Genomic DNA, 23328 nt, shown 5'->3' with positions numbered 1-23328 from the left:
ATGGAATATAAAAATGTGAAAATTTAATAATGTAGAGGGAATTTTAAAAATATTGCACAAGAAAATGGCATTCTAGGTAGTGATCACATTAGCTTGTAGCATCTATGCTAAGATAAATAAAAATCATACACACACACACATGCACTGTGTGTATGTGTATATGTGTATGTGTGTGTGTGTGTATTGTATATATCCTTTTTCTCTGGCATTTCTACAATTTCAGTTTTTCTTTTATATTGGTGACATCTTTTATCTCCATTAATTTATTCACAAACCTCATTGTGTTCTTTTTCAAGGTCTTTATGGTTTATACAATATAATTTTAACGTACCCAATTGTAGTCCAAGAATTAACATAATACCTGAGGGACCACCTCATCCCCATAACATCAACCCGCCCCACCCAGTCATGCAGAGAGGGCATGCTACGAACCCCGCCGGTAAAGGAATTCCACCTGGTGGGGTCCAGGAGGTGGGCCTTCTCTGCAGTGGCACCTGCCCTCTGGAAGATTCTGCCCCCAGAGTTGAAACAAGCCCATTCGTTCCCAGACTTCTGGAAGAACCTAAAAACCTGGTTCTGCCACCTCGCTTGGGGTGGGAGGGCTGCCAGTTCATCTTGGGGGTGGCTATTATAGATTTCTCCCCAATAAACAAGATCTTTGCTGCTGGATTTTATATTTTTTACTCTGCATTTATTCTATTTTTATATAGTATATTTTTATATTGTAATTATGTGTTTTAATTTTGATTGTAAACCGCCGAGAGTCGCCTTCTTGGGGGAGATGGGCGGTGATGGAAATTTGAAATATAAATAAATAATGAATTATTTTTTCCTAGCTGCCCACAGGTTGGTGAAATTTATTTATTTATTTATTTATTTGGCCTCCTATTTCACATACATGACTCCAGGCAGCTTATAGAGTAAAAACACAAAAACCAATACAAAAATAACCAAAATTATAACAACAAAAGACTGTTACGCAATCTCACTAACAGTATAGCCATTTTACAGGCTCCATGCTACCACTACCAGATCCCCAAGCCAGATGGCAAGGCCATGTCTTCAGGCCCATCCAGAAGGCCAGTAAGGTCTGGACCAGTCTGACCTCAAGAGGAATGATGTTTCAAAGGGCAGGTGCCATGACAGAAAAGGCTCTCCTCCTGGGTCCCACCAGATGACATTCTTTAGTGGACAGGATCTTTAACATGTCCTTTCTGCCAGATCTGATGGAACAGGTAGATATGATTGGGGAGAGGTGGTCCCTCAAATAACTTGGCCCCATGCCATGTAGGCTTTATAGGTCATTATTAGCACCTTGAACTGAACCTGGAAGCAAACTAGTAACCAATGCAGTTTACTAAGCAGAGATGTAACATGCACTGATCTAAGTGCACAGATAGCTGCTCATGGTGCCACATTTTGCATCAGCTGAAGCTTCCTTCAAGGGCAGCCACAGTGCATTACAGCAATCCATGCAGGAGGTGACTACAGTGTGAGTGACTGAGAGTAGGGGCTCCTGATCCAGGAAGGGGCACAACTGGTGCACAACCTGAAGTTGCACAAAGGCCCTCTTAGCCACAGCTATCACCTGCTTATTAGGCAGGAGTTATGAGACAGAAGGATCCCAGATTGTGCACTGGATCTGTCTGGGGTGGTGCCACCCCATCCAGAACCAAAGCTGGTAAATTCCCAGATCCTGTTGTCCCCAAAACCCAAAGCCATTCAGTCTTGTCAGGGTTGAGCCGAAGCCTCTTGTCCCCCATCCAAATACCCACAGCCTCCAGGCACTGAGAGAGGACATCAACAGTATTGCTTACTTCACCAGCAGTGGAGATATACAGCTGGTAACCCTTGCAGTTTGCAAAGCATCATTAGCATACCCATGGTACCTCACTCCATGGTATGGATGACCTCACCCAGCAGCTTCGTACAGATGTTAAACAGGAGAAAGTGGAGAAAGTACTGAATCCTGCAGCACCCCACAAAGTAGGGGCCAAAGGCAGGACCTGTCACCTGTTTAACCTGTTTCCTTGGTCTTTAAAATAAGGACTGTGCAAAGCATTCAATGGAGCCCTTTGCAAAGCAAGTTGGTGCAAGCAAAGTGCATTGAAACAGTCACTTCCTCCAGAAGATTTGGCGTAGCTGCTTTGGGAGATTCTCAAGCCTACAAAAATTAGGAAGAAATTTTAATAGCCAGGAATTAATGGAATCATTCTCAGGCAGCATTTGTGATTAAGCTGCAGTTTAACACTGGGTGTTTAAATAACTGCTTAAACAGATCTTAACTTGCCATTTTTGCTCAGCATTACAGGGAATGAACACTGAGAAAATCATTTCCTTTTGGAATGTGTGGGAAGTAAAAGTCTTTTGACACTTTGCCAATAGATATCATGCTATAAAGTTGGCCTTGCAAGACATTTTTACACTTATTTACAAATAAATATTGCATTGTAACCTTTTGCACAGCAGTGTATTTTCTCTGTGAATTACTGATTAAGTCAGAAACTTTGGCAGTCCTTTTTGAATAAAGCAGCATCAGCTGGCTGATAGAATTAAATGGTGGCAATAATAAAATAAAATAAAATAAAATAATAAAATGACAGGCCTTTTGGCTCTGGGGGGAAAGGGTTGAATATTCTCATGAGAATCAGAGGAAGGTGACATCAAATTATTTTTCAGGAATTTTGATGCAGTAATGTTACTTATTACCTTAGATTAATAATGATTTCTACAAGCTATGTTGCTGTCTAAGCTATCCATTTTACATTCTTGAAATGTATATTTGGTTCAATATAATAAACAGAGTTTGAAAGTAAACCTGGGTTTCTACAATTCAGTTCATATGTCTGACCTTTTTTAGAGAAACTGCTTTGCGGTATCATCACATAAAAGAGTCTCAGATGAAACACTCTGGGTGTTTTATTACCTCTCCATCTGCACATATTTCTCTTCTTTTCTTTAAAATAGAGAGGGAGTGTCGTATTAGCAGACTCAGGGGAAGGAAGAGGAGTAATCTCTGACAGTGTGCACCTAGCCATTATGGTTATAAACTGTGATGTATGACTGAGGTGTGATATGTGAAAGCAGTAAATTATGGCTTATCCAATAGACCACGATTAAGCAATCCAGGTCTCTGCAATCCAGGTCAGTGTCAGACTATAGATCTGGTGCCTGCCAAACAATAAGGCAAGATATCTGCACTGCCTATTTGCCATTCACATACAGCTTCAAAATCATGAATCGACTCTTCCAGGAAATGAACACTGCTCGAGCCGTGGCACCACATCTGATCCAATAAACCACACAAGCACAGACGGTTTGATTAGGCCATCTTGAATAGCAAGAACAATTATTTTAAATTCTGCTCATATTGTGATACTCATTCTTGAGGCCATCCAGCTCCTTTAAAATCAATGACATTTTACTACTAACTTTAAGGGAAGAGAAACTGCACTGTGCAGATATTCTTGTTATTTGTATCTGATGCAGAGTGCATTGACTTAATGTTTTCCTTAAGGCAAAAAAAGAAAGATTTATATCTGAATATCTCAAAGAATAGAGATCATCCCAACTGAATAGTTTTTCTAAAATAGTTGTCAGGAGCTATCCTTGCACACTTTAATGTAATAATCAATATCTGATGGGAATTGCTTTGCACTATTAACAAATCAGAAGTTTAATCTGTCAAGCTATATTCCTTGTTCATAGACAGCAGATCACAAGACTTCTATCTGAAGAAAAGCAAAACTGCTCTTTTTCTGTGAGCATCCCAACCCACAATAAAAGGAAAAAAAGCCTTATTAGGTGTGAGCATTCCTTTACTGTGATTATTATTATTATTTTTTGAAAAGGAGATGGAAACCATTCTAAGCTTCATGATTCTGCTGTATTCGTTGTTCTCGGAATGTAGTAATTTGCATTCAAGAAGGACTTCAGATTTTAAAAGTAAAATTCTTCCAAGTAAGTGTGCACAGAATTGCTGGCTGAACCGCTCACTCTGCAGCAATGAATGGGATTATTCTGGAGTACATTAAGTGCTAAGAATGTGCTTATGATTGAGGCTTTATAGCATGGCTCGGAATCCACAATTTGGCAAAGAATGGAATTACGGGTGTAAATAGACTTCATTTTATTTGAAAGCTACAGATGCCAAGTCTCTCAAGCATCATCATCCTTTCTGTATTCCAAAGGGGGAGGGAGCTAAACCACTTTCATCTTTTGCATATACATCCTTCGCTGCCACGCTGTTAGGAAAAATATATTGTTTCTCTTGTTAAATCTGCACTGCCCTTACAAGATACTGTGGAATTTTGCTTTAGATAAATTCTGTTGGCTTTAATGTGGTCGATGGGCCAATATTTATTTATAGGTTGAACCACTCCCTCCTGCTTTTCTATTTTATCTCTCCTTGAACTTTCATTTTAATTGCATTTCTGCTTTCCTGCCTCCCCTCCCCTCCCAGACAATGTCCTCTCTCCATTTTCTTCTTTTGGCTTACTCTGCTCATTTTTAGACACCTGGTTTTTAAGCTGCTACTATTGTAAGTAAAGTCAATATACATCAGCCCCTGGCTCCATTGGTACCACTAGTAAATGTCTTTAGGCCTGCAGTCTAAAAATCTGCCTCAGTTTTTCCACCAGCCCTTGCAGATTAGCATCTGAATAGGCTGGCACAGCTTTGTGGAATACAGATGGGCCTTTTGTCTGAGCCTGGCTCAGTGCTGCTATGTGCTTGCTGGTGATGCTAGCACTACCTTTAGATGCAGCTGACAAAGAAAACTGAAGTGCAGCATGGAATCCAACTGATTGATGCTGATCAATTAGTGATCAATCTTGTTTGCCTCTCCTGCTGTCAGCACTAACCAACTCTCACTTTAACCTACCGTTTCTCTCCCTGCCATGCCTAAATACTCAATGGCCTGAAAAAACATGTAGCAACATGTGATTAGAATAATGAGCTTTGAAGTGACAGAATTGCGGTCAAGTACAGCATTAATGGCTGCGTGTATGTATGCACATATCTATGAACTGCCCCAAACTCCTGACTCTGAACAGGGAACAATGAGATCAATAAAACAATCAAAGGTATCCATCTTCCTTCTCCACTAGTTCTTAAAGGCATCAAAGGCCTGTTTAAAAAGACAAGGTTTTTCAAATCTCCCTAAAAACTGGATGGGAAGGTCCAACCATATCTCTAGCATGTTTCAGAGAGTTGGGGCCACAACTTCTGGTCTATGGCCCTCACTTCTGGGGAGCACCCAGATCAAGGCCTATTAACTCATTGAATGCATTTGCCTAAAGAGTTTGTTGGTTTTCTTATTATTTAAAATGAGTTTTCCCTATTATAAAATAATGCTCCCTTGCTTAAATCATAAGCATAATGCAATTTATTATTATTTTTATCTTAGATTCAGCATTTCCCATTTCAAAAATATTCAGATATGCATTTTGCAAATTATGCACATTTTTATATGTGTTTTGCTTAATTTACATTAATGCAATCAATCTCCCTTTATATCATACTTTTTAATGTTATTTTCAGGAACCTTGATTTAATTTGTAACAGAAAAGATGATATTAACAAAAGAATAAAAGACAGTAACAAATTCATTACTATGTAAGCTTTTGTGGATCATAGTCCACTTCTTCAAATGCATGGAATATAGTCCCGTGGGGAGAATATTACATAGAATTTGTACGGTGGTAATGAAGTATAAAAGGCTGATCCTCCTAAAAGGAAAACTGCCTAGTAAAATTTGGAGATTATAAAGGATCACTGTTGCTATTGGTTTAGATAATTTCACATTAAAATGTGAAGTTTAGAGGTCAACCTCTATATCTAGATATTATACATTCTAAGGTGGTACAAGCATTCTATCACTTCCACCTCACCTCTTTCGTGTATAAAACGAAAGACTTACTTGCAGCAGACTGAGCCAGTTGCAGGTAAAGCTGCATCTCTTCAGACATATGACAAGCTGAGACTCACTTCAACGCTCACCCCAAAGTGTGCACATTATGAGAATGTACTAGTTCTGGTCATGCTAGTTTACCATATGCAGAGTTGTATCTTCGGGAAATCATGCTAATCTTTGATGTAATAAGGGTTTACTGCTCCTTAGTATCCATGCTTTCTTTGTCAGTACTGTCTTTACAACTATTCAGGTTAGTGGGGCAGAGTTCTAGAAGTCAGAAATATGACTTACCAATGCTGCTCATTCTAACCTGATAATTATTGGCTAACATTGGAGGCAACACCAGGGTATATGGCCATTGATCAGCAATTCCTGAATTCTTACTTCAAGGACTGTCCATAGAGGAATATGCCAATAGTCATTGTGCCCTTTGGCAAAATAATCCCAAAGTAAAATTTTGGATGTAAATCAGTTTGTATGAACATAATCTTCATGGAGAAGGGAAGAGGGATATTTGAAACTTCAGTACTGGTGTTTGCACTAATGCTTTTTGTCAAGATTATGATTATGATTTCTGTAAAATGGAAAGGCTACTAGTAAATGAATTTATTATTTTAAGATAGATGCAATATTGCAATCCCTTCTAGCTTCCTCTAACACATCTTCTACATTCTTCTGTTCATTATTGTTGGCCTATCCACTGCTCTTGAATCTACTGGTAATTTTTATAAACACTGATGTTTTCACATAATTGGCTTGATTTCATTAAAATGAAAATGTGTGCAATATCCCCCCCCCTTTTTTTGTTACTTTGTGATTTCATTCAATCTTTTTTCATCCAAAGCTACAGCAGCTATTGATTCTCTAGTTATTCTTTTGCAAATATAAATAGAGAAAGAAGCTGGAAAAGGATTTAACATCCCAAGTATTGACTGAAATCTGCTTACTTATGTGTCTTTGATTGTGAAGTGCTGCTGAATCCACTTTTGTGAAACACACTTGCTTCTACGTGTAAAAAACCTGGGACTTGCCTATTAGTAATTATTCAGTAATGATTTCATGTCCCTTTTATATCTCAAGCAAGCAAAAAACATGGGCAGAACAAAAAGGCCCACTTAGAGAGTTACTATGTCTATTCTTAAGTTAGATTTCAATTTCTCAAAAAAAAAAAATCACCTAGAATAACACCAAATTCACTATATATAATATGTGTTTGTGCATTATTTGATTGATTGATTATGTGTCATCAAGTTGGTGTTGACTCTTAGCAACCACATAGATAGATTTTCTCCATGACAATCTGTCCCTAGCCTGGCCTTTCAGGTCTTTTAACAGCGTACCCACTGCCACTGTAACTGAGTACATCCACCTTGTTGCTGGTCATCTTCTTTTTCCTTCCACCTTTCCCAGCATTAGAGCCTTCTCTAGAGAGCTAGGTCTTCACATAATGTGTCCAAAGTAGGATAATCTGAGCCTAGTCATTTGTGTTTCAAATGACAACTCGTGGTTGATTGTTCAATGATCTATTTGTGTTCTTGGCTGATGTGTGTGTGTGTGTGTAGCTTATATATAAGCTGAAACTTTACTGGCAGATATCTGTTGTTCTGGTCATAAATAGTAACTGGTAACCTCTCAGGCATTTATGAAACCTTTCTTCAGAGTTAACTTAGAAGAAGGAGCACAGCAAGAGTCAGAAAATCCAACAAATTGCACCATGGTAATCTGATGTAACATTGATCAAATAAGAAGCTCCAGCTCAGTAATGGCAATTTTAATAGACTCTCAAGCAAACACTATGAGACGTGATCAGAGAAATATAAATTCAGTTCTGGTGTTTGCAATGTTCTGTTTTAGTTATAGTTTTCAAAAATCCTTATTTTAAGTGTAGAAGCCTGAAGTGTGATGTTTTTTTCCCAACAGATAATTGTGATGATCAGCTGGTGTCAGCCTTGTCTCAGTCATCATTCAGCAGTTCATCAGAACTGTCCAGTAGTCATAGTCCAGGATTTGCAAGACTTAATCGAAGAGATGGTAAGTGCTCCCTTGGTTCTTCTTAATTCAGAAGGTTTACAAAAGAGATTTATGAAATCAAGTGAACAGTATGTTAAATTAAAATGCCAAAAGGGAAGCAAGCATTTATCAATACTGTGATATATTTAGTGGAGTTTAAATGCCCTCAGAAGCCATAACCATCTAGACTCAACTCAGATGGGAGGAAACCTGCATTCCCTATTCCAAATTCTATTGGGAATGTGTCATTATCACAGACTTTAGAGTCTCAGTTTGCAGCCAATGATATCCAATCTGATTCACTGGGTGTGGATGTCCTATTTTACCTAGCACAGCTGTGAGAAGCAGAGGCAAAAGGTGATACTTTCTTGCTCTGACAAGCAAGTACCAGAAGAGGGGAATCAAGGGAACAAGCTGCTCATGAAGACAGATTTCGGGGTGGGGGGAGGCAGGCTGTTTGAGTATCTATTGGACTATTTCAGGGAGATATCTCTGCAAGACATCTTCTTTTCCATCTAGTATGAGGATTTCCTGACCACTCACCCTTATAGGTAAAGGTAAAGGTTTCCCTTGACATTAAGTCCAGTCGTGTCTGACTTTAGGGGGCGGTGCTCATCTCCGTTTCAAAGCCGAAGAGCCGGCGTTTGTCCGTAGACACTTCCGTGGTCATGATATTTGTTAATACATGCAATTTGTTGTGCAAACAAATTTAGTTGCAATAAAGTCTAGTAAATATGACTAATTGACTATCCTTCACAGTTCTCTAGCCAATCAGAATGGAAACCTTATGCAGTCAGCAGGAAGGCTGCCCTTGAAGATGAGTTAGAAGCTATAGCTGATCCAAAATGCAGCTGCCTGCCTACTGATGGCTGAGAGCTGTTATAGCAGGATAAAACCTATGCTATGGGGGTTGTGTTGGCTGGGTATCCACTAAGCAGATATGCCATGTAGCCTATTAGGCTTGCTAATTAGAATAACGTGGGGTACTTTGTGAAATGCTTTGCTGAAGAAATTATATTCCAAAATCTATTCAGAAAATTATTCAATCAAAAAATGAGATGTGGTTAGTCAGAGAAGTTTCTATGAGTCTCAGATTTCAATCTGGCCCCTTTATTCTGCTCTTGACAATTGTTTGGTGGAACACATATCCTCTTCTCAGGGAAGACTTGAGCTGATAAGAGCTTTGCTGATATTTTATGTAAGTGTTGCTCTCTGCAAAACAGATTTATTTCATTTAAAACGGTAGTTTTGCTATTCTGTTCAGTTGGCTGGTCAACAACAAGCTTAAATTTAATAAGCTTTTAAGTTAATCTGTGAGATAGGAAAAATCTTGAACGGTCAAAATTGATGTTTATTTTTTAAGGAATCAAAAACCTTTGCAGATTCTCTCATATACTATGAATTGCATACTTGTTGAGAACTGAGAAATGCTAAGGAAATTTATAATATATCTGGGTAGTTAGAATAGTGTAGGGAAAAAGCTGATAAAGTAAAGCAGAGGCAGACTGATGAAAAAATATTGCACTGTGACTGCAGGCATTAAGCCTGAAAGACACCTAAAAGAGGGAGAAAAGTTTGCAAACAACTGGGGGACCATAAAATGAAAGCAACTCATTCCTAATTTCTAACTCATTAGAAGAGTATCCATCAATGGTTCCTCATCTACCTGGACTAGGATATCCAGTTGATGCACCAGCTGAAGTATAATTTGCAAATTACGGGAAGTAATTGTTCCACTTTATTCTAGATTGGTCAGGTCTCACCTTAACCTCTGTGTTCAGTTTGGAAACTGGAATAAGTACAGAGAAACCAATGTAGATGATCTAGGGACTAGAAATAATGCTTAGGAAGAGAGGTTAAAGTTGCTGAGTAGGTTTAGCCTTGAGAAAAGATGACTAAGCAGTATATGGGAGAACTCTTCAAATATCTGGAAAGATGTCACACAGGAGACAACCAAAAGTTGCTATCTATTGTCCCAGAATACAGGACACATAAAAATGGTCCTAAGTTTCAGAAAGGCAGGTTCTGATTGAATGTTTGAGGGTGGAGGTGAGGACTTCCTTACAGTAAGAGTTTGACAGTGGAACCAGTTACCAAGGAAAGTGATTATCTCCCTTTTACTGTGGGAGTATTGGATGTGTTCAAGCAAAGACTGGGGCACTTTTCTGTTAAAGATCTCTTAATTTGGATTCCTGAGCACGGGGTTGGATCCAAGGGCTCCTTCCAATTCCGTGATTGTATGATGATGATGATTCAATTCTCTTACATAAACAATAAATCAGGGAAGTGGATCCTAATAGTTTGTTTCCAAGATAAGTCCATTCACCACAGGAAAATAAATCATGCAGTTCAACACAAACCTTCATTAGGGGCTGTTTCTTTGTATCCTAACGATGACCTCTCCCCTGATATGGATAATCAGTCACTCTTGTGCACAATGTTTTATTGATTATTAATATTTATAAATACACAAACACACACACACACATATATGCATTTTATGTTTTATATTGATTAAAATGTTACTAGAATTTTATATTTGTGATTGGATAGTTTCTGACAGCCCAGACTATTTCCTGTTCTACTTGTACTGAGCAAGTAAATATCAGCATAATTATCTAAGGGTCCTTCCCCACTTGCATTTAACCATGGTACAAATATGCACTGCTAACCACTTTTTTCTTTTATATCCCCATGCAATTATCTTCATCTCATCCTCATCCTGAGGCAGATTAAAATTGTCCTTAGTTGTTGTGGCATTAAAATAGTCATCAATCAACAAGCTGCAACAGTTTTATCATGTGTACAGTCTGACCAGTACAGTCTGACCTAAAAGTACCAACCATTCTGTCAGTAGTTTTATCAGGTGACTGTCCACTTTAGTCTTCTGGTTCCTGAACAATGTAAGAGCTAGTTCTCAGACTGATTCAAGGGACTGTTATCTAAACAACCATACACAGACCTCCCTTTTATCAGGGAAGAGAGCTGCCTCCTTTCCAGTGCACAGTAAAACTCAGGAAGTGTCTGTCCTAATTTAGACTGAGATGTATTGGATTTAAAGGGAAAACAGTTTGCTTGTTAGAATTTTTATACTACATACATTTAGTCTTAATCAAGAGATTGCTAAAAAGAATTTTGCTTGGGGAGTCATGACTGGAAAAATAATCACTTTGGGTTCAGGCAGCTTCAAAAGATTTGGCAACTATTCTGGTTTGGGCAATGGGAAAGTCTAGTTCTTTCAAACTGGGGTCTAACCCAGTACTCAAACATCAAGATATAAGAATAATTCCAGTTCTGCTTGGAGATACAGCAATATTTATAACCAAGAACAGAAACTACTAAGGGGTGAAGTCACATCTTATTTTGCCCAAATTCTAAATGATCTCCTGAAACTGGATGATTTCAGTAGAATATCAGCACACAAACCCACAACCTGCCATCCCCTAGAACTTAATATTTATGGAAATATCAGGGTGTTGGTATTAACCATAAAATTGCTTTTATTACCAGATACCGTGCTGATGTTTCTACAGATTGTGAGGAAGAGGTTTTGGAGGTTGATTTAACAATGGGACCATACTGAACCCATACATCAGCAAAATAGGATACTAGGTAAATCTGAGATTTGGTGTGAGAGGAAAAAAAAGTTGACTTCAAAGCAACTTTTTATCAAGCATTCCTAATCAAGATGTTAGTGATATTATTCGATAAAGCAGATTTTATTCTAAGTATAGCAGTTGTTAAAGCTTGATGCACAGTTAAAAGAACTGGAGCTTATGTCAATGGATCAAAAAACAGCTGCTGGTATGCCACTTAATTTAAGTCTAGACAAATCTATCAATTTTATTGCAAATGTTACTGGCTACCCAGATAATCTATTGTGATAATGGAATATAATATAAATAAAAGAACACTAGAAAGATGGTACGTAATATCTAGTATGCAAATGATTTAGGTGAATTGCTTAGAACAAAGCAATTTGTCATGTAAATGAAACTTAATGTAAGATTAAAAACCATGATCAAATTCCAGGCTTTTTCTTTATTACTGATTGACTGATTAATTTCATCTACAGTACATCCTGCTGTTCCTCTAACTTCTTTGCAACACTTGTGTCTGGGCCTCTCTCTGTGTGCAAGGTGGAGGGAATAAGGTCATTGTATTTCTCAACAGCACTCTGTGAAGTAGAGAGAGAGTGACTTGTTCCAAGTCACCTCCTGAACTCAAGTAGGGACTTGGACTTGGGTCTTTTTAGTTGTATTTTAACAGCTGAAAGATTTGGTTTTAATTTCATACATTTTGAATAATTGACAAAAGGCACACACATAAAGCAGTTCCCTAGCTTTCATAGCAATCTTTATGAAACTGATCATAAAATATTTGAAAACAACTTGATAGATTTTCTAGGTAATACATTATGATGAGAAATATGAAAAATGGTGGCTTCTTTTCCATAATACTTTTACACCTGCTAAGCCTCCTCCCAATAAAGTTTTGTTTTGTTTTTTAACTCATCACATTGCTTTTCATACTGTACTCTGTGGTTAATTCCCACAAAACAGTATCTTCCTCAGTTTTGGAAGAAATGTCTAATCTAGGACAACATTCAAGCAATTCAAGCATACCCATGGAAAGGTTAAAACTACAAGGTAAAAAATCACAGGCTGGATCTAGACTCATTCATCTGAAGTAGGTCTTTTAGGATGTAAAAAGTTGCTATTGAGCCTTTAAGTACCATATACAAACTACCATGCATTTATTGTTACTTTACTGATTCTTGGACTTATTCAAGTTTGCAAGTATTTCTGTCCAACTCTTCAAGCAGGTTAGAAGTGAAAACATAAGCTTTAAACACAAAGCATAGCAAAGGGGCCATAAATAAAAATGTGCGCTATTGAGTGAAATTTTGATCTATCGTTCTGTATACCCAAATCAAGAACTCTTTGTTTAACTTTCTGCAAGGTCAAGAAATATTAAAAATGGGGCTGGGAAACCACAGAAAGCTCTTCAAGGGGAAATTAACTTATTGGAAAAAGTATGCTGAGCCAGAAATTCACCCAAAAAGTTCCTCAACCAGTATTTCAGGCAGCAGCTTCTCAAGTCCTATATAGGTATATTCAGCATAGTAAAGGTAAAGGTTTCCCTTGACATTAAGTCCAGTCATGTCCAACTCTAGGGGGCGGTGCTCATCTCCGTTTCAAAGCTGAAGAGCCGGCGTTTGTCCGTAGACACTTCCGTGGTCATGTGGCCGGCATGACTAAACGGAATGCCGTTACCTGCCTGCCGAAGCGGTACCTATTAATCTACTCACATTTGCATGTTTGCATGAACTGCTAGGTTGGCAGGAGCTGGGACTAGCAATGGGAGCTCACCCCGTCACGCAGATTTGAACCGCCGACCTTCTGATCGGCAAGCTCAACAGCTCAGTGGTTTATCCCGCAGCACCACCGCATCCCTCATATTCAGCATACAACAGGGAAATTGCAGTGTTTTCATTGAAAGACTTCAGAGTAGAAGTGCTATAGTAGAAGAGTCCACTGGAGTTGGGTGGCCAATAAATTTAAATAAATAAAATAAATAAAAAAACAAAAAAACAAAGTGTGATGGTATAAAACTGCAGACCAAACAAGAGAAAACTCAGAACTGTACTGTTCCTGTTGTAAACCAGTTCAAGCATCAGTTTAGTACATGGTATACAGAAAAAGCAGAATCTCAGTTTAAAAACTGTAGTTATTTATGCTCTAAGAGCCGAACATTCTGTCCATCATTCAAATGTAATTTTAAACAGAAATAGTTAATGCTCATTTAGGGGAAATATTTTTCAGTAAGCAATCCAGCTGTGCTCCAAAATATTTTATATGGGAGTATATGGGAGATCAGAATCATTTAGTGTGTGTGTGTTTGTGTGTGTATACACACACACACACACATCCATACATAATTTACATACATATATAATATAATTTTTATTGAAGAAAATTTTAATGAAGTAAAAACCATAAGAGAAAATAAAGATAATAAAGAAAAATAATAAATAGTGAAAAAAGAAAATATAAAAAGAAATAGGAAAGAAAGAAAGAGAGAGGGAGAGAGAAAGATTATAAAGAAGTGGCTTCCAATCTTCTTGACAATGGTTATAGATACATGTGTATTTTGCCCTTTCTCTCTAAAGTTAAATCATAATTTCCTTCTTTCCATAAGCTACCCTTACTAATCTTCTAACCTATAAATCACAAGTTCATTTTTCTCTTTTTTCAGCAAAAGAACATAAGGAGTTTCCAGTCACTAATAAAGGTTGATCTTTCTCTAATCAAACAAGTTAATTTTGCCATCTCTGCTATTTCTGTCATCTTCACCAACCATCCTCCATTGTAGGTATTTCAGAGTCTTTCCATTTTTGCACATATAATAGTCTCACAGCAGTAATGATATATAAAAATAATCTTCCATGGCTCTTTTCTAATTGACTGTCCATTAATCCCAGCACGAAAAGTTCTGGTTTCATTTGAATGTTGATCTTTAAAATTCCTTGTATCGTTATATGTATTTGAACTCAAAAATTTCTGGCATTTTACAAGTCCACCAGGAATGATAAAATAACCCTTCATGTTGTCTACATTTCTAACATAAATTTGAAGTACCTTTATACATTCTAGATAATTTTTATGAAGTCAAATACCAGTGGTACATCATTTTATAAAAAATCTATTTTAAGTTATAACATAATGTAAATTTCAATCCTTTTAACTACATATTTTCCCACTGTTCCATCAATAACTTATGTCTAAAGTTCTTAGCCCAGTCTTTCACTTGTCCTTCTTCCATTTCAAATTTCAATAAAAATTTATACATTTTAGCAATTACATGTTCATCATTTGTACCTAGTTCAACTTCAACTTCTATCTTCTGCTGGTCATTTCCAAATGTCCTATTATCTACTTTAAACCTTTCTCTTAAGTGTGCATACATAAACCATTGAAAACTAAATCCCTCTGCAGCCAGTTGCTCTCTTGATTTCATCTTATATTCTCCATGTTCCTGTTCTAGCAAGTATCGATAAGTTAACCAATTTTCTTTACTTACTCTTTCTTTCTTGTTAAATGCTTCTTGTGCTGAGACCCATAAAGGCATTTCTAGGACAGTCTAAGTTTATATCTATTTTATATTCTCCATATGACACTTCTAATATAATGATTCTTAAAATCTATATTAACCTTAACTTTATCGTACCATAGAAAACCATGCCATCTTAAACTCAGATCATGCCCTTCTAATTCTAAAATTCTTTTAGAAGAATCATTTAGTTTAATCTTGAAAGATTATACAGTAAGGAAGCAGAGGGATCACAGAGAAAAAAGATAAGCTCAAACATCAGAAAGAATTGTTAAAAATACAGCACTTTGCTTGCAGTTACAGTTTTTACATAAAGCCTCTGAGATCTGTTCAGTGCTGAAAGTTATTTTTCCATTGGGGTCTTTGCTGCTTGAAGCAGTCAGAAAGTATTTGATTCCCAAATTTTAGCAGAGAAAAGAGAATGAGGTAAATAGAGGAACCACATGCTGCAACCTTGTACAGCACTGTAATATCCTTGTTGTGCAGACGTTCTAAATTTGAGGCCTTAGCTAATTCAGCTGGTAAAAATGCCACTGGTATAAAACAATCCCCATGAAATGTCATGGAGAGATCTATGACTAGGTTTCATGGTTAGGTCTTTCATTTTTCAAGAGTTAATAGCTGTCAGGAAGATGGCAATTCAGACTAGGAAAAGGAAGGATTCAGCAACCTATATGGGCTTAGTCATATTTAAATCTCTACTATCCCATGTAAAAGCAATTTCTTTCCAAATATGGAGTTTCAAACATGGGCAACTGGAACAGTTTAGAATGTCAGTGAGATATTTCAGTGGCTTTAAGATGTACTGACAGGTTCTAATTTGACAAAAACTGCACGTGTAGCTATCAGGTACTGCCACATTTTTATAGCTCAGTAGAGAGTCTAAGCATATTTCTGTAGGAAAGAGTTCAGAAGCCTATTCTTATGTACATTATGTGCCATGTTAAACTGCATAACAGTATAAGGAGATTAATTTTATTTTTATAGAGGGTTTTTCCTCCTTCCATGCACAAGAAGAGATCTGGATTGGAGTCCTACATATTTATGTGTAATGTAGAGAGGAAAGGAGTTGCATGCAGTGTCTTTAATTTAATTGTCTCTGACTGTGGAATGAATAGTTGTCTTGGGTGTTTTCTTAGTAAACTAAATCTCACATTAAAGTTAGCTAGAAATTTATGGAACAAAAACAACTTTCAGACATATATAAGCAGTTTGCGACCTGTTGATCTTTCTTGGGGTGTGAACATTTCAGGATTTGATCATATCTTTTGGCAAGATTTCAGATTGGTCAGTTTATGTTAATTTTGTGGGTTGTTTCCCTATGGTGAAAATGGAAATCAGGAAAACATTTACCTATTATCTAGGTTCTGTATACTTAGTTCTTTCCCAGAACAAAAGAGAGTTCCTCTCATTTTAAACAAGGAGAAACACATTATGAACTTTAATTTAGTACTCTTTGGATCCTGTTGCTTTAGCTTATGCATTATTTTCAGAACAAGGGTATATGGGTCAAGAAACCAAGATAATAGATGCCTACAAAAGCCATCATGGCCAAGCTGCCCCATAACGTTCCTCTTACTGTAGATGAAATTGTGGTTATTCATAGAATCTATTCACAGGTTTCTCTTGGTTAGACCCAGAATTTTTATTATTAATAATAATAATAAAGTTTGCCCTGCCTATTCTGCTGGGGACATGAACACTGAACTTTTAATAATATAATCTAAGCCCTATGCCAGTTGACTGATCAACTCAGTGATGATTTATTGCACTGCCTCATTATGAGACAGCTGCTGCTGCTGCTATTGCTTTGGTATTAAACCTTAAGGAAATACTATGTGGTGGCAATTTCATAAACCCCAAGTCCACACTGTACTTCTGAGATGAAATGGTCAGATGCCTTAGGAGCACCTTAACACTGTTCTGTAAAGTTGACCTTGAAAAAGGAGGCAGGCTTGAGAAGATAATGGTGTAAAAGAAATTTTAGGAGAACTGAGAAAATAAATGATACAATAACACTCTACTTTTCACATTTCATGGCTCTGTTTACTATTCTTCTTAAAATGATTCACTTGCCTAAATAAAAGACAGTTTTATTTTCAAAGACTAAGGGGAGAGTATCTGTGGGATAGACAGATTCCCCCAAGCAGCTTGGCAGGGAATCATGGAAGATGTAGTAAAAACTATGGAAGCTCCTCAATTAGGAAGGGCTAACATAAAGCCATCAGCATTCATTTGTTTTTGAACCACATAGTTGCCTCTTCCATCAGGAAATAATATGGATGACCTTGAGTTTTTCAGTTTAGATATCTGCTGCATGGTCTCAGTGTTACTCTGTATTTCCCATGTACTGGTTTTACCCATGCTCCCTACAGCTACGCAAGTCTGTTGCAGCCGAGAGTGGCTTTGAACAAATTACCCATCTCATGGGACGGTCACATGTTGTGTCCATCAAATGACTTTTTGACATGGTCAAGCTATAACACAGAGGTTCAGTAATGAAAAGCAGGACATTGAGTCTTATTTGTGTAATTTTTTGTGGAAGTCTTTTTCCTAAAACTTAATTTTTTAACATGACCGTGATCCGCTATGTCTGTAATGGTATGTGGGAATGATCTTGGGAGACAGGAAGAAAAGCTGCAGCCTAGAGAATGGTCTGACAAACAAAATCTGAGCCCAAAGGAAGGATGGGGGTGGCAAAAGCATCTCGGAAAGGACCTTAGTTTCTGGGGAGAGTAATAGTAAGGGAGGGGAGATGTACTTTCAGACTTGTCACTGTAACCTTACAATAAAGGTAGTATTAGTACTCATGGTTGGTGCTTCTTGTCTGGACTACCTCAAAGGGCTGACAGTTCAGATCACAAGTGCATGACATGACTTTGAATAGTAACCTTGATTTTTACAGTGTTGCATTTTTACACAACATCAGAAATTGTTAGAATTCCATTTTTACTTTTAGTAAATGAAATCTGCAGAACAATGAATATGCAGTAAATATTATGACTTTTTAAACAGTATGTTTTGCAATTTCAATCATGCTAACTGCTGTCCATTATAATATCTCCTTAAAACTAAGAGGCTATAATGGTCTGTGAAAAATTACCCAAATATGCATAGGCTTATACAGTTTTCAAATGTAAAACAGTTAAACATAGTTTGATTACTAGTACAGTACACAATGATAGAATTAAAACTAATGATACATGACACAGATATAGATCCCAAAAAAATCTCATTTGGTTTTTAAGTTGGCTGATTTAACTTCATATATGTGATACTTCAGAAAATTATAAATAGAAGGTTGTAGGATTAACTTGCAGTATGAAAAGGCATTTTATTGGGTCTAGGAGGAAAAAAAAAAGTAAGGTGGTTTAGTGTGGAAGAAGCAGTGCCATTTTAATTTCTGTTTTCATCATTGCTTGTGAAAAGTTCTGAGAAATATTAGGGAATAGAGATATTATAAACATTTTTTTCTTATCTTCTTTTGGTATGCTACATATATGAAAAAAATTAATTCAAGATAGCAACCTTCTAAGCTGTGGAAATCAAGATAATTGTGACCATGCTTACAAATACTGATCTTACACAAGTTTAGCTCAATTGCATTTTCTGTTATACTTTTAATATGCTCTATCAATACAGTGACTCCAACAAAATTTGTACTATTGCCAGTGGCAATTTAAAATTGGCTGCCCAGAAGTACATTCTATTTATCTCATTTCTCAAGCTTCTTGCTTTAATGCCTTTCCTCAGCCAGGAGGGCTTCTTTATTAATACCATTGTAATGTGCTATATCAACTAGAATCCATGAATTCTGATCCATGAGGCATCCAACAAGGTTGCAGTTCCCCTGGGTTTGAAGGAAAATTTATGATCTATGTTAAAACTTAGTGGTGATAATGGGAATTTTGAAGTATGTCATTGTTCATGCCCAAAATGTAGAATAAAAGTCAAATATATCTTCATTTAACTGGAAGCTTTCCACATTTATAGGATGGTTTAAAATGATCTTATCTGAATTTAGCCTAACAAGAAATAAAGTCTAACAATTATAATGATTTTATAGGCAAGATGAGGTCTGTCGATGGAATTATATACAAGCAGTTCCTTATTATGAGATGACATGCTTGATTTTCCTGACAGTACAAGGGAAGTTGTGTAATTATCATAGAGATCATATTTATAAATGTGTATCATGTAATTCAGATCTAGCTGTGCTATGAGCTCATAGTAGCCAAATGAAGCTTATATTTGCCCCTTTTCTGCTACTGCTACGTAGTTGAGTAAATAAATATATATTTTCAGTAATCAAAGTCCAATTATGTTTCTGTTTTGATGGTTACATTTCTGGAAATGTTCGCTTTACAAGAAAAATAATACAGCAGCTGAATATAGTGGCTTTGGAATGGTTCCTAACTCACGCCACAACATGAAGTCAGTTGAACAAGGCAAACACATACATTGTTGGAATATAAAGGATTGGGCATGGTGGTGTTAAGCATTTCATAGCATTTATGGTTAAACAAATAGAAGCTACATTCTGCTTCCATTATGTTCCATGTAACATTCCATTATGATAATGGAATGTTTCATAGTCATATTACCATCTGGGAATATTAGCCAATTCCATCTGGATACTGGCAGCCACAGAGCTTTAACAATGAAACTATGAGTCAGCGGACATAAATGTTTATATTCTGTCAGAGGATTACCCAGAATTTGGAAATATTATTCTCATTATTAATCCTTTTCTATATTTGGGATGAAATGTGTGTAATAGTAATTTTTTTTCATCCTCACCACCCCAAAAAGGGTATAATCAAAGAAGAATAAAGGACAGATAAAAATAATACAAATAGTTAAGCACAAGTAAAGGGTTCTAAAATATCAAGGAGATTACAGTTTTATAAGATATCAATTACTTGTGAATTCTAAATTTTATTAATTATATTGTATCAGTTTAAAAAAACAACAACCCTGAGAATCACTATTGAGCTTTAGAAAAAAAATACATATTAGCAACCATGGTCAACATTGTATTAATCACTGACTGAATTTATAATCTATAATAAATTGAATCAATACTGAGAATCTATTCTAAATGGAATATCCCATGAAGTTAAAATATACTGTAGACATAGAAAAATTCAAAGTTTGGATGAGGTACAAATCTATGTTAAATTATAGTCCAGGAAGAGTTTCCAGTTACAACTGAATTCTACATCAGATTTACTTTTAAGATACAAAGTCTGGATATTAAATCATATTCCCACAGCTTGGTTAGTCATTCTACCAAGGAAAGAACCAAACAGCCTTTCCAGTAAGAAGCACATAACATATTCACAGCAATTAACATATACAAAGCCAATTCAATATACTTTAAAAGGATGTATGGTGTAGTAAAGTTTAATAAAAGTAATTCTCCCATAAGTTTCAACCCACATAAAAATGCTTTTGAAAGATACAGTGACTACATTTGTTAGTGATTGGAAACCCTTTATGAACTTTTTGCTGAAAACATTAAAAATGACCCTGTGATTTATTGGTTTGATAATTAGAAAGGGTAGAATATGGAAAGAAGGGAACTGTGATATAACCTTAGAAAGTGAAGATAAAATAAAGATGCATTTATAACTGTTGTAAAGAAGATCAGAAGCCACTTCTTTATATTTATTTTTCTTTCTTTTTCTCTTTCTTTCTCTTTTTGTCTTTTTGTCTTTCATTTTTTTCTATTTACTCATCACTTTTACTTTATTTTCTTTTTTCTTTATATTTGTATTGCTTTTACTTTGCAAAAAACTTCTTTACTAGAAAAATAATTTTCAAAGGAATGCTTTTGAAAGATGCTTGGAACTGCCAAGGGAGATGAGTTTCATATCTCTGAATCTTCTATTTTGAATAGAAAGCATGTATGCTAAACAGGTAAAGATATTTACATTCAGTGACATTTAGGAAAAAGGTGATTTCCAAGGTCTTTGGGGTATAACTTATTTTGGATTTTATGGATCAAGCTTTTGTCTCCAAGCTCCAAATACGCTAGAAGAAAAAACAGTATTGCATCACTATGCCATGAGCCAAGTTAAGGTTGGAAACATTTGGCCAGAGAAATTCCACACAGAACTGATGTTGGTCGTCTAGCTTTGAGATAATAGATTATGGTAGTCAGATGCTTTTTTTTTTTAATGAAAAAGGATTACATTCTTCTCACCAGATGGTATGTATTGTTGCCAAATCCATGTTTAAGCCATCCGTTCTGCAGCAGAAGACAATTTCAGTAGGAGACTGAAATATGAATAGGGTTCATTCAGCTCTGTTCTTAATGAGAATATTTAGCTCCCAATTCATATCATTTTACCATGCTGTACTGATAGAAAACCTGCTAAATTCACAATAGTTCTTATTATTGTAATATTTCCAGAGTTCTGCTTTTTTTATGCACTCTGTCAGCCATTGTTTCATATAGATCCCACTACAATACATAGTTACACAATTTTTGTTTGAGTGAGAAAGTCTTCAGGAGTAAAAAAAAAAAAGCTTGATTAGTGTCTCAATTATGTTGCACAGATAAGTAGGACAAGCATTCACATATTGGACCAGGCATGTATAGGTTACATTTTTATTGCTTTGAATATTAAGATGAAGCAAATTGCGTGGTGTTTTTCAATTGTATAAAGGTTATTCTATATTGCTCTTCCAGATATGGAAATATGATATTTAAAGGAAGGTTATATCTGACTTTGTGATATATTATCTGCGAGTTATGACCAAATCTGGATATAACAAGACTGCACTGTTTGATATCGTAAATATACTCCAATTGCATCATAAGGACAATTGTAGTCTTTATACAGAAAAAAATGAAATAATATTTATTTAATTAATTTATTTTTATCTTCTATCCTGCCTTTATTATTTTTATAAATAACTCAAGGTGGGGAACATACCTAATACTCCTTCCTCCTCCTATTTTCCCCACAACAACCATCCTGTGAGGTGAGGTGGGCTGAGAGAGGGTGACCTGCTCAAGGTCACCCAGTCGGCTTTCATGCCTGAGGCGGTACTGTCTCCTGGTTTCTAGCCTGGTGCCTTAACCATGTGCAGAAGCTACAGTCCTTCAAACTTTTGGCAAACTTCAGGATCCAATAGATAGTGTAATAAGAAAACATTTAATATTTTTTTTATTAAAAAAAAATCCTTATAATATCACTCTTTTAACAAAGTAATTGCTGGGATGTACAAAGAACTTCCAACATGTCAGCAACCCGCTCAGCTTAGTACCATCAATTAATCAGGCAATCAAGCAGTCAGTGGATCTTGCTTGGACTAATGCTACTCATTCAGGATGGCGATATTCAAAGCACACACAGATTCAAAGTGTAAGCCACGGTAGCTACTTTTCCTGATATACAGTATCTATCTCCCTTTCAACCCTTGCATTCTATTTAGGTTTGTACAACCAATTCAAGTCAATTACAACTAGAAATAGTAATATTCTCTCCACATTAGTTACAATAGTTAATGATACAATAGTCATTTTATCTAGAAGCTCTGAGTTTAACCAATCAAATTGCTAATTAAAGAACCAGACATCACAGTTGGGGAAGTCCTCTGCTTAAGGCCAGAGTGAGATACTGGCAGTCAGAGGAAATGAAAAAAATCATCATAGTCATGTTAGTCTATGGGTCTATCTGGGGAATATCCTGAGTAAGACCAATGCAAACAATAGAAAGCATGCAGAATTTCAAATTTTCCAGAGCTCTAAATCAAGTAAGGTATTACAAGAAGCAGGGAATAGGGGAAAAAACAGAACATCTGGGAATTAAAATTTGAGCTCTGCAGTTTAAAGAGTCCTGAGATGGAATTAGTGGACTGAATGGATAGTTAAAATTAAGTGTTGTTAGTATGAGGTTATATTTAATCTTCAGAGACAAAATAAATGATTGTTTCCTTCAGCTCTGGAAACATATCAACTTAGTAGCCTGTCCAGGACTTTGAATCTGATTCAGAAGTGCTTTGGAATGTGTGGGAATGGAAGTTCAGCATCTGTCTGTGTGTCATTAAAGGAGTCATATCAATTAAAATAGATTGCTCAAATGAGTCAAAACTAGTTGCTTCATTTGTGCTCCCACACATCTATAAAACATTTTATTCAACCTCTCTGAATCAAATCTGAAGTAATGCACAGCCCTTTAGTTAGCCTGATCAATGTTCTGACTGTGCACGAGACATCATGCTATCATGTTATCTGCAAAAATAAAACTATGCATATGAGGTATGGATGCACACAACCT

The 23328-nt window shown here is 36.3% G+C and overlaps 1 protein-coding gene across 1 annotated transcript in view; it reads left to right on the top strand.

Annotated features, from left to right (window-relative positions):
- The window catches only part of CNTNAP4 (contactin associated protein family member 4), a 267774-nt gene that overhangs the window by 65340 nt on the left and 179106 nt on the right, over positions 1-23328 (top strand). The window contains exon 2 of the mRNA XM_063295227.1: positions 7835-7945. Within this exon, the coding sequence (XP_063151297.1) occupies positions 7835-7945 (111 nt within the window). The remainder of the gene's footprint in view (positions 1-7834; positions 7946-23328) is intronic.

The sequence above is a fragment of the Candoia aspera genome, chromosome 2 (assembly GCF_035149785.1).
Source record: "Candoia aspera isolate rCanAsp1 chromosome 2, rCanAsp1.hap2, whole genome shotgun sequence".
In the NCBI taxonomy this organism is placed as follows: domain Eukaryota; kingdom Metazoa; phylum Chordata; class Lepidosauria; order Squamata; family Boidae; genus Candoia; species Candoia aspera.
This window is presented reverse-complemented; position numbering and strand designations above follow the sequence as displayed.